Raw genomic sequence first — 12,077 nt, 5'->3', positions numbered from 1 at the left:
GTGCCCACTGCTGGTTCCCCACAAAGGCAAGTGTAGGGACCGCAGGGGTGAAGCAGTGCATCCTGTGCATCCTTCCTCCAAAGAAGTCTGGCTGTGTGACCTGCTCACTTCACCCAGTGCTTCCTCAGCAGCTGCTGAACCACTTGCACTTAATATAACCATTTGAGGTGCTATTTTCGCTGGAAGTGTGTAGGTAATAGTGTCATTAATAGCAAATAATTCTTCCACCAGTGTATTGCTGTGTCAAAATGAGTCTCATCCCTGTCATTACAGCGCTCTCACTGCCCTGCCAAGGCAGTAACGCTCCACAGCTGCTGATGGATAAGGAATGGAACCATCACCTCTGATGCTAACGGGATGTGGGAATGTTGAGCAAACTCCTCTGTAATCTCCAGCCACTCATATGCAGTGCAAAGCCTCAGTGCCACCAGCGCATGACTTCTCTGCCCAGACCCACTCTCATTTTGGTGGTTCCTGGTGCACCTCAAGTATTCAGACATATGCTTCTATGCAAGGGAGGGGATGCCCCAGCACATAGTGCCAGATCTCCCAGGGGATGCAGGCAAAGACTCTACTAATCCCATACTTTGGTTTCCACAACCCTGCCCTCTCTCATTGTTCCATACAGCTTAAATCCAGCCAAGACAAAACTGAACCCTTTCCTTCTCCTTTCGAAACCTCCAAGAGAGTCTAGAGAAAACAAGGTTTTCTAGGGAGCAGCAGGGGGAGAGTTTTAAGGGAGAAACTGCTTGTCCTCCCTGAGAAGGAGGAATCCACTCAGGAAGACCTTAACTCGATGTATCTAACACAAAAGGAAAGGGAAGATCCTGCTGCCCCTGTACATACTCATCCAAAGGTCTGCACAGGATGTCATAGGCCACAGGGAGCTGAAGGAGCCCATATCCCCCCTTCAGCCAAGGCTGGAGCTGCCCTGGTCCTCCTGCAGAAACCTGCTGGATGCCGGGATGCCCTACAGACCTGGCACAGTCTGGGCTTGGAGCCAAGTCTGCAGCTGGAAGCCACCAGCTTTGCTTCCTCCCCATTACAGCTCCAGCGCATTCCCACCAGTGTACGGTTATCAAAGACCCTTGGCCACATCTGTCTTCACCATGGGCTTTCAGCCGTGTTAGCTCAAAGGCAGCCCAGCTCAGGTGCCCACAAGTGCTGTGATCCCCAGTCCCAGTGCAGGTAACACCTCTTACTTGGCATCGTCATCACGGGCTATGAGAAGGCGCATGTGGCTGGTGGCCGATGCTGTCCTCAGGATGTCCACAGCCCTGCAAGATAAGGATAGACCCATGTCAGTGCCAGCTCACTGCAGTGCTCCACCACTCACCCAGCCACCTACCAAAGCTCACAGCAAACTTGGCAGAGACCTGTGGCCTGGGCATCAACCCATCACTATATCTGGATGCTTGTGGAACACCCCCATTCCCTGCCCTGTACAGGGCAGCCAAGTCGCAGCCTGGGTTTTTCACTTCTGCAATAAACAAGAAGTCCCCAGTAACAAGGAGACCCAGAAGATGCACATGGCGGTGGGCAGATGCCTCCCAGCACATCTCCTTCCTTAGGAAGTTTCCATCTCAGGGATAGCTGCTTTCTGGTTCAAAATACATGTGTCCCCATGGGAGTCAGGGCAGTGTGCTGAGACACACACTGCAGAGATGTCCTCAGGGACTGTCTTCAAACCCAGCTGCTCTGGGGGTTTGGGAACAGGAGAAGCTCCTCGTGCTGCTTCCCAAGCATCCATCCAGCAGGAATGGAAGGCAACCAGCAGGCTAACACCATGATTAATGAAAAGAGGTGCCCCAGAAGTGTAGTACTCCTCTGGATCAGGGAGCTGAGGGGCTGGATTGCAGCTCCGGAGGGAATCCCTGCACAGAGCTCTTGCTTAGGCACTGGCTAATCTCCTGTGCTGGGAGCTGTGGGACTTGCTGGGAAGCTGCAGCAGATGGAGTGGGGGTGCCGAGAGCTGTATTTTGGGGAATGCCAGAATATCTCACAAGCACAGTTTGAGTTCAGCCATCTGTTTTTATACAGTGTGTCTGATAATTCCCAAGTTGGCTCTTAGGAACAGCATAGTCTGCCTCGGAGTACAGACAAAACAGTGTTCTTGTGTCCTCAACCTGCAGACTGAGCCACTTCCCAGAATTATACAAAAGCAACAGGAATGCACAATTTCCATCCGGATATGGTACCTCTCACTTGTAACCCCAATTAGGGACTCTCCATTGACCTCCAGGATCTGGTCTCCTGGCTGCAGGCGCCCTAGAAAAAAAAACTAATGGGTAGAAACTTCAGAAAATACAGCTTGAAGGGACTGGGCGAGGTTGGGCAGTTCCTCCCTTTGCCCAGAGACAGGATGAAATATGCATAGGTTGTGCCTGAGATGCTCCTCCAACCTGTTTTTCAAGATGTCCAGAGATGAGGTTTCTGCAACCTCCCTGAGCAGCTGATGACAGTGCTGCAGCACTTCCTCAGCTGGGGGAAGTTACGAAAGTCAGTACCCAAAAAACACAATAAAGCTTTTACTATGTGCAGTTTGAGGTCAGGTAGAAAACCATGAGCGGCATTTCCACCTGTTCTCCCTTCCATTTTCTTTATTAGGTGGAAAAATAATGTTGTAACATTTGGGGGAAAAAAAAAACCAAACCAAAGCATCTTTTTGGTTTAAGTTACAAAAGGTGAACTCTGCAGAGCCCTGCCTAATACCTGCTCATCTGAAGCTACTCAGAATGGAATCAGTGCCCCAGAGCAGAGCTGAATTTGCAGAAGGATCTCGGGTCATTTTGGAGCTACAAGCACTGAGTGGCATGTGGGAAGGGACAGGCAGCAAAGCAAAGTTCTGTGTGTGGAAGAGGTGGATCTTGCTTTGAAGACATGAAGCAATCATGCATATACTGAGAAGCCAAGGCAAGGCTGCAGGTGGATGTTACGGTGACTGCCACACTAAACAAATGCCTGCACTGCTAGAAAATCTGAAGGAAGCACCTGAAATGTTTAATAAGACAATGTATAAAATAAACACATTGGATCTGGGCTTTTCTCAGACTTTGCAGGACTCAGCACCAGATTTAACTCACCATCCGCATAAGCAACACCCCCTGGAAGGATCCTCTTGACATAAACTCCATATTCATCTCCAGTGAGTTCCTTGATGCCACCAATCACTTTAATACCTGGAGGAAAAGAAGTGCCATGACACAGAGGCAGAACTGCCATTTCCACAGGACATCTCACATGCTGTTCCAGCTCCCAGGCACCCCAGCACTGCCTGACACGCCTTTAAAAACCACTTGTGAAAAGCCCCCACTATCCCCTGCTCTACACAAGCAGCAGCAGTAGAATCAAGAGGATGCAGCTGCTGACACAACACAGAGGGTACTGCTTGGAGCAGTTGTGGAGACAAAGTTTCTGAGAAAGGTGTAGGTTAATAGGTAAGGAGCCACCATCTTCCCCAGCACTAAACCCACAGAGTCATAGTTTGGGTTGGAAGGGACCTTAAAGCTCCTCCAGTTCCAACCCCCTGCCACAGGCAGGGACACCTTCCACCAGACCAGGTTGCTCCAAGCCCCATCCAACCTGGCCTTGAACACTGCCAGGGATGGGGCAGCCACAGCTTCTCTGGGCAACCTGTGCCAGTGCCTCAGCACCCTCACAGGGAAGAACTTGTGCCTAAGAGCTCATCTCAGTCTCCCCTCTGTCAGGTTAAAGCCATTCCCCCTTGGCCTGTCCCTACAGGCCCTTGTCCAAAGCCCCTCTCCAGCTTTCTTGTAGCCCCTTTAGGCACTGGAGCTGCTCTAAGGTCTCCCCTTAAGGAGCCTTCTCTTGTCCAGGCTGAACAAGCCCAGCTCTCTCAGCCTGGCTCCAGAGCAGAGCTGCTCCAGCCCTCACAGCATCTCCGTGGCCTCCTCTGGACTCACTACAACAGCTCCAAGTTCATCCATGATGGGAAAGGATTCTATTCTGCTGTGGGTGTCTCAGCCTGTGCTTAGAAAGGAACGTTACTGGAGTGCTCTCCCTGTGAGATCCCCTTTGAAGTACAATGGCTGGACAAGCCCCAGCTCCAGTACAGCTGTGAGAACATCCCCACTGCAAGTTCACCCTCCTGACAGGGTCCAGCAACATCACCACAGCCTTGGAAGCTGCCATCAATAGCAGAGCTGGACATCAGGAGCAGCCACCTCTCATCAGTGTCTGGACCCTGGAGGAGCAGCCCAGTGGCAGGAGCCAGGGTGTAAGAAGCGTCTTTATCATGGCTCTGAAACCCAAGGGTGGTTCATGTGCCCCACAGCACTTTGGTAAAGGGCTCATGCTCTGCACAGCTGCCTCTCCAGCCATGGGACCTGTCTCTGCTGGCATGTGTAAGCTGGCTGGCAGGAAAAGGCCCAAGAGACTTGTTTGTCCAGGGCTCATTAAGTCCTGCTTCCAAGATCCAGGCCATGGACAGAAGGATTAAAAAGCCTGGCTTTAATTAACAAATCTCTCCTGTGAGCCGCTGGTCAGGCATTTGGCTGCTCTGGGCAGGAGGGCACGCTGAGGACAGGCAGCACTGCAGAGATGGGCACTGCCAGCACCAAGCAGCTTCATCCTCTGCTGCTGCCGGGGGTTATGAGCTGCTCCAAGCCTTGGTGAGGTCCTGAGGTGCGTAAAGTGACCCCATGCAAGAAACACAGTCCTCCAGGGGAGCAGAACACAGCTTCTTACCTAGTATAGGAATGCTGGTGAGAGACTATTCATTAGGGACTGTAGTGGTAGGACAAGGGGTAACGGGTTGAAACTTAAACAGGAGAGGTTTAGATTGGATATAAGGAAGAAATTCTTTACTGTGAGGGTGGTGAGGTACTGGAATGGGTTGCCCAGGGAGGCTGTGAGTGCTCCATCCCTGGCAGTGTTCAAGACCAGGTTGGATGAAGCCTTGGGTGACATGGTTTAGTGTGAGGTGTCCCTGCCCATGGCAGGGGGGTTGGAACTGGATGATCCTAAGGTCCTTTCCAACCCTAACTATTCTATGATTCTATGGTTCTATAACACAAAAACCCTTTCCAAAACAAGCAGGAAGGAAGCAGAGTAGACCCTGGATCAGGATTACTTGGAACTATGGTGCTATTTCCATCCCTAGCTCTCCTGCTCTGAGGACCCACACAGTTTTCAGCTACATCTAGGGAAATACCCTGTCTTTCAAGTCACCTTTACATTAAAACTGTGATTAAAAACAGATCATTACAATCGTTTCATTCCTATATGCACCAATCACCGCTTCTCCTGAAAGCAAAACCCCAGGCCTTCTGAGTGCTGGAGTTCGTTCCCCAGTCTTCATGTATTAACTTCATGTATTAACACCCAAGTCCCTGTGAGGACCCATTTTACTGACAGCACTGGGAACAGACAGAAGAATATGTCAGGAACAGACACCAATGTTGTTCTCCATTGCAGTTTGGGACAGATTGATCAAAGAAGTTGTGGCTGCCCCATCCCTGCCAGTTTTTAAGCCCAGGCTGGATGGGGCTTAGAGCAACCTGGTCTAGTGAAAGGTGTCCTTGCCCATGGCAGGGGGTTGGAACTGAATGAATTCTAAAGGTTCCTCCAACCCAAATTAATCTATGATTCTATGATTTTAAAAGAAATTCATCAAAATTGGAAATACTGCCCAAAAGAGGTATCTCCAAGTGGTCCGAGCCTCACCAAGGAATGGGAGCAATGCAGGGAAGAGATGGTAAGAGAAAGTAAAACCTTCTCATCAGTGAAGATGCTCAGCTGGAAATCTCCTCAGCTTCCAACCAGGCTTTGGTGGCTGCCAGTGGGTTTTGCTGGGAGGGAGACCCTGGGGAGCAGTCTCACACTTGGGATGGTTTTGGGAAACCCCTGGCATGGGGGGTTCCTGCAGAAGCAAAGCCTTGTCAGTTCTCCTGGACAGGGAGGACACTGGAAGTCCAGCTTAAGCCAAGGTCAGGAAGTCATCCTACATCTTTCATCACACAGGAACATGAATTAATTAGGAATGGTAAAACACATTAGACAAACAATGTAAAAATCTGCATCTCAGAAGAGGCACAGCTGCAGCATCACTCAGCAGCACAATGGGACCTGCTTGTGACAGGCTCCTCTACCGAGGTATCAACTCAATAATGACTCATTTCCCTTTTGTGTCCACAAATCAATTGTAATAATGCCTTAATATAGCTGCAGTATCTACAAATCCTCCTTTATCCCCAGCGATGTCAGGAGAAAATCCGATCTTGTTATTAAAATCAGTGATTACTCACAGTATTGCTCCCAGACACACTCCAACTTTAATGGGGGGAGGAAAAACACCCTGACTCTTAACCCAAACCAAAACCCTCTGGGTGCTGCCAGGCCTTGCCCACACCATCCTCCCAGCCACGGAGGCACTGTGGATGGCAGCTTTACCCCAGAGGAGTGCACTGGGAAGTTCTTACCATGGCAGGATGGAGGAAGAGGAGGAAGAGAAGGAGAAAGAAGGGCTTACCCCTGCCCAGGCACAGATCAAGATATGGGACAGCCCTGGACTGCTTGCAACCAATCAGAACTGTCCAAGATTGTGGTGGCAGAATGCTTGGAAGTCTTTGCATTTTATAAACTTTATAAAAAGTATTTGATTGAAGTATTTTATACTTTAATTAAATTCCTATTTGGGACCCAGTTTAGGTAAATAACAGCTCTTTAATTATCACAGTCCTGGTATAATGCTTATTAAGTCATACTTAGGGCCAGATAATCTAGCCTATTTTGGATTCCTCTATCTAATCTTTCCTTTCTGGCAAAGGTCCTGGTGCTGATGCCCACATCCCCAGTATTTTCTGGTTTGCAGAACAAATGCTTAGGGTGAAACTCCAGGTGGAAATACAGGCTAGACTGTCTCAGATGGCATTTTCTTTAGGTTCTTAGTGATCCTATAAACTCCTTCAAGACCCTCGAGCTTCTCTGGTGCATCTAATCCCATTCCTACTAATGCCGTTGTTGCAGTTCTCAACTTCTCAGGCTGTAATCTCACCTGCTCCTGGCTCCCTGTACCACAGGTCAAGGGGTGTCCTGGCTAAGCCAGTTGTTTGGCCAAACTGTAATCATCTCCAGCGCATCCCGATCCCACCGGCTGCCGTGCCGTGCTCCCGGCTGCCGGCACAGACCTAAGCCAGCAATGTTCAATTACATTTCCTTTAATCCCCCTGTTGATCTTGCAGCCCCAGCCAGCTTTTTCTGTCTAGAGGAAGGGACAGATTGGAGGTGAATCACTCGCTGCCCTGTCCTAAGAAGATGAAGGTCAAGATAATGGGATCTCAGTGTTTCTGAGAAAGGCTTCTTAATCAGCACTTCCCTTTGATGGCTATTCTTTAATTCAAAGTTCAGGTTTTAGGAGCTGCCCAGGTAACCCCTTTGAACTTCTGCTGAGGTTCACATGTGGGTTGCCACCTAAAGCCACAGAGCAACAGACCCGGGGCCAAACGCTGACCTGCCAAGCTGGCACTGAGAGGGCTGATGATGTTCTAAAGAGACTCTGCTGGAATAACATGCACATCCAAACAGAAGAAACTTATGGAGGTACTTTTTTCCCCCCAAAGAAGCCATTTTCTGAGCAGCTACACCTACGGCAGACATGGGGCTCCTGCAAGCACCAGTTGGTTGTCGGCAGAGAGGGGTGATTTCTGAAGGACAATCATTTATCTTGGGTGTTCGAAGAGGATGGAGAAAGCTGATGGTGGCATTAGAAAACTACACTATACCTTCCTGCAACACATCACAAGACCCTGTAGAGGGTCCACAAGACCCTGCGAAGACCCTCACACACAGACTGGGGGAAAGGAAGAGTATTTGGACACAGCAAAGTGGCTCACAGTGGGCTGCAACATCTGTGTGCTTCTTCCAGAGGTCAGTGCCAGCCCAGTCAGGCTTTTCTGGGTCTCCTCCTTTAACAAGCTAATCTAACCCAAAAGCTAAAATCCCATCAACTCGACCAAATCAACCTCTGGAGATTAAAATATCATATTTCACTGAGGTCCCATGAACCTCATAAACAGAAGACAGGGGGAAGTGTCAGCAAATCTGCTCCATGCAGAAAGCCCCATTACCCACGAGCTGGAAACAGCCAGTAATGAGTTTACAATTAATTGCAGGTCTCAGGAAACCTGAATTTGTTCCTTTGGTGAGTTTGACTTCCCAGGAGGGGTCCTCAATGGTCACCCAGGGACCTCACCAAGAGGCCCACGAGTGCTTTCTGGGGTGACAGGCTGCGCTCATGATTAAAACTGATGGAAGAGGCCATGAGGTGGACCCCCAGAAATCCTAATGCAGGATCACAGGATTTTATCAAGTCCATGGAAGAGCAGCAGCATTTATGCTGCTGGATACACAGAGATCAGATGAGAGGTTATGCGGGATCCTTTTGGGCTGAGCTTCATGAACCTGTGACTCTTTCTCACATTCTTACAGATATTACCTTCCCTTTTCCTTTCTCTCCCATGCTTTGATGTTCAGAGCTCCATGGAAGGACATCTGACTCGTTCAGTGCTCATACTTTTACCTGTGGGCCAAGCTTTCCCAAACCAGCTCACACAGCCCTGTGCCCAAGGAGAGCTGCTACGCTCTGCATCACCCATAGCGGTGGCTTCCCAGCAGGGCCTGCAGCAGGGCAGGAGCAGGCAGCTGGGAAGGGCTTAGCTTTGTATTTACCTTTTATTATTAGTTTAATTGTAAATTTTAATGTAATAAATTCAGAACATTCTGACAAGCCTCCCCCCATCCTGCTCAGGGGACGGGCTCTGCCCTGGGCTCCTGCAGAGCTCCCAGCACTGCAGCTGCTCACCATCCACAGGGAATTAGTCAGGATTTTGACCTTATTTTAACCTCTCAGCTGCAAAAGGTGCCAGCAGATGCTTGACAGAGGCAGGCACCAGGACCAGTATTCCTGTGAGAGATCAGACTTCACACAGGGAGGCACATCACGACAGAGGTGCTGGGGATGGAGGAATGCTCGAGCTGCCCCTGCCCACCCTGGCACCCTCAGAACTCACCCAGCCCATTGGCACAGTCGTAGAAATCAAAGCAGTGCACAATTCGATCCATCCCATATGGTCCCATCAGTGTCCTGGGAGAGAGAAGAGAAGCATCTTTCTTTCATAGGCCAAAGCAAACAGACACCCAGGTGACCAACCAACACCCACACAAGCACATCCTTCCCACCGCCCCAGACGTTGCCTATGGAACGATGTAGACACACAGGTTCAGGGAGACGGTGCCGCATATGAAGCCCACACTGGCAAAAATCAACCCCTTCTCACCCACCCCTTAAGTTTCTACAGATAAATGAGAGAATTTGTGCAGGGCTGGACATCATCTTCCCCACCCAGCAAATCTGATGGACCTGTCTATGATTCATTACCCCAGATTAACAGGGCTGGACAGCTGTCCAGCTCCCAGGAAATGAGATCAGAGCTCAGACCAATGTTCCAGGAATAAAGCAGTTTCACAAATACAGACAGCCTGTAATGAAGATGGCGAGGCATGATCTGTGGGCAGTCTCCATCCCTCTGGCAGGGAGGTTGGAAAAGGAGGATGCACAGATCTGCTGAGCTGCTTCAGGTCCCTGCCTTGCCAGGTTGAGGTGGGAGCTTCTCATCGTGCACCAAAGTGGGTGGAAGAGCATCATTAACCTGAGCCTCCCCCTAGACATCCTCTGGCAAGGTGACACCAGACTCCAAACCTGGACCACTGGCACTTCTCCTCCTTGGGTGGCCCATGGTGGGCACCCCATGAGGATGGGTGGACCTTGATGTGAAAAACCCAGAGCCAGGAAGGAAAACGGGGATGAGTAGCTCCAAAACCGCTCCACTTCCCAGGATTTAATTTGCAAGTGGAGAAGAGTTTCTGAATCAATATTGGATCCCAAACCTGGACACAGCCAAGAAGGGACAATGCTGTGGGGCACAAACAGGTTCCTCTAAGTCTGGCAGATGCAGGAGAGGAATAAACTCAGAAGATCTCTTTCCAAAATACCTCTCAAAATGTCTAGCTGTTCTGCAAAGCCAGTAACACCCCCTCTAAGATCTGGACTGGGAGCTTTTTCACCTCAGTAAAAATATCCCCCCTTGATATTCCTACAATGCTTCACATATTCAAGAGGCTGGGCAAACAACTGGCTGCATCTGGTGCCTTGGGACTGGAAGGTGTCCCAGGAAGCCAGAGCAGCCCTGGGCCCCAACTGCTTCAATTTATCATGATTTTCAGAGTATTTTGAGTAAATCACCAAAGAAACTCCACCACAAATGAACATAAATAGCTCGGACGGGTCTGAAACACGACATAAGGACGGAGGGTTTGGTAAAGCAGATGCCTACTTAATACGGTCAACTTTTATCCCTGTGCGACGCCCGATCGGCAGAGCAGAAGTGAGTTTTGCAATCTGAGGTGCAAGAAACCCAACAACAGGCACCAGTGATGGCATCCTTGTCTCTTTCTGCTGTGTGCAAGACTCCTCTGCCACTGCAACCTGGTCCTGGAGAAGCCACAGCAGACAACCCTTGGCTAGAGGTGGCCACCACAACCCCAGCACTGCCCCATGCCCCTTCTCCAGTCCTTGCCCCAGCTGCAGAGGGATTACCTGCTGATGATGATGACTCCCTTGTAAAGGACAGAGACGGCGGGCATCTTGCTGGCAGCAGCAGCAGCCCCGCTCTGCCCAGCACCAGCCACTCCGATTTGGCAGGAATCCGTTCAAGCGATGACAAAAAAACGCCAAAAACCAACAACAAAAATACAGGAAGGGGGGGAAGGCCGGAGGGGTCACGTGGTCTCCCCGTATGCATGTTAATTCCACCCAACATTAACACAGATCAGCTAAAAACATCTCCAACTTTAGATTAAAGCTTATGCAAGCCAAAGCCAACACGGCCCATCACAAGCGCCTTCCCAAAGCAGCGGGGTGGGAGCTCTGCCAGCCCCCAGCAGCACTGTCATGCTCATCATTAAGACAACAGAATAATTATTTGGATGAATCCTATTGTGTATCTCTGGGAACAGCCCCTCCAGGGATGAAGGGCAGTGTTCACTGCAGGTCATGTGTGCTCACCATCCCTAAAGGCTTAAAATCTGTCACAAAGCTTTGGAAGTAATAACAGACTGTAGCATTTATGGGTTTAGGATGGTTTTGTTGTTTTTTTCTTTTCTTTTAGCATCTTTTCCAGTCCATAGCATTTCCTTCTTAATGCAAAGCAAGTTCAGCTGTTCTGCTGCCTGTTGGGAGGTCAGAAGTTTGATTTGCATTTAAACAGCCTCTTCCACCCTGCCTTGATGCATGTCAGACAGCAGGAGAAGCAGTAAGAGACCATGAATTCTGTTTTCTGGGACTTGAGGAGGGAGGGATGAAAACAGACTATCCAAGGATGGCCAGAGAGCAGGCACACACCTAGGACAAGCCCCTTGTTTGGGGTTTGGCAGCAGCAGGGCTGTGGTCTTGGTGAGCATGGTGTGAAATGGAAAAAAAATCCCAGGAGCTGCAGGCAGTGGGAGGACACAGGTCCAGCATCCCTACAAGCCCTGGGGGACAACCAAGGTCACAGTAAGCTCCATCATACCATATAAAATCATAGAATACTTTGTGTTAGAAGTGACCTAAAAGCTCATCAGGTTCCAATCCCCTGCCACAGGAAGGGACACCTTCCACCAGACCAGGTTGCTCCAAGCCCCATCCAACCTGGCCTTGAACACTGCCAGGGATGGGGCAGCCACAGCTTCTCTGGGCACCCTGTGCCAGAGCCTCAGCATCCTCACAGGGAAGAATTCCTGCCTAAGATCTAACCTATTATATCCACCTCTCCTCTACATGTTTGTCAAAGGATACTCTGGGAAAGCAGCCTTTAGCCTGTCTGTGGATAAAAGCCTCTTCTGCATTTCTCCCTTGATCTGTCTTGTCTACTTCCTTCCCTGCTTCTTGGGAAAGACCAGCGTGAGCACCAAAGTTGGTGAACAGTGGCCACCGAATCACACTCGCAGATGGAGGAAACACAAGTGCTTGTCCCCACAAATCAGGGCTGGCTCCTCACAGGCAGGCACTCACTGCAGCA

At 49.9% G+C, this 12,077-nt stretch overlaps 1 protein-coding gene across 1 annotated transcript in view; it reads right to left on the bottom strand.

Annotated features, from left to right (window-relative positions):
- LOC101880044 (syntaxin-binding protein 4-like) overlaps positions 1 to 9,101 on the bottom strand; it is a 35,031-nt gene extending 25,930 nt beyond the window's left edge. Inside the window, exons 1-4 of the mRNA XM_034065846.1 lie at positions 9,030 to 9,101; positions 3,084 to 3,179; positions 2,199 to 2,268; positions 1,203 to 1,277 (exon numbers count right to left, since the gene is read on the bottom strand). Coding sequence (XP_033921737.1) covers positions 1,203 to 1,277; positions 2,199 to 2,268; positions 3,084 to 3,179; positions 9,030 to 9,096 — 308 coding nt within the window. The 5' untranslated portion in view covers positions 9,097 to 9,101. The remainder of the gene's footprint in view (positions 1 to 1,202; positions 1,278 to 2,198; positions 2,269 to 3,083; positions 3,180 to 9,029) is intronic.
- Positions 9,102 to 12,077: the final 2,976 nt, after the last annotated feature.

This window comes from Melopsittacus undulatus, chromosome 8, assembly GCF_012275295.1.
Source record: "Melopsittacus undulatus isolate bMelUnd1 chromosome 8, bMelUnd1.mat.Z, whole genome shotgun sequence".
In the NCBI taxonomy this organism is placed as follows: Eukaryota; Metazoa; Chordata; class Aves; order Psittaciformes; family Psittaculidae; genus Melopsittacus; species Melopsittacus undulatus.
Note: the sequence above shows the minus strand (reverse complement) of the source record. Positions and strands in the feature narration are given on the sequence as shown.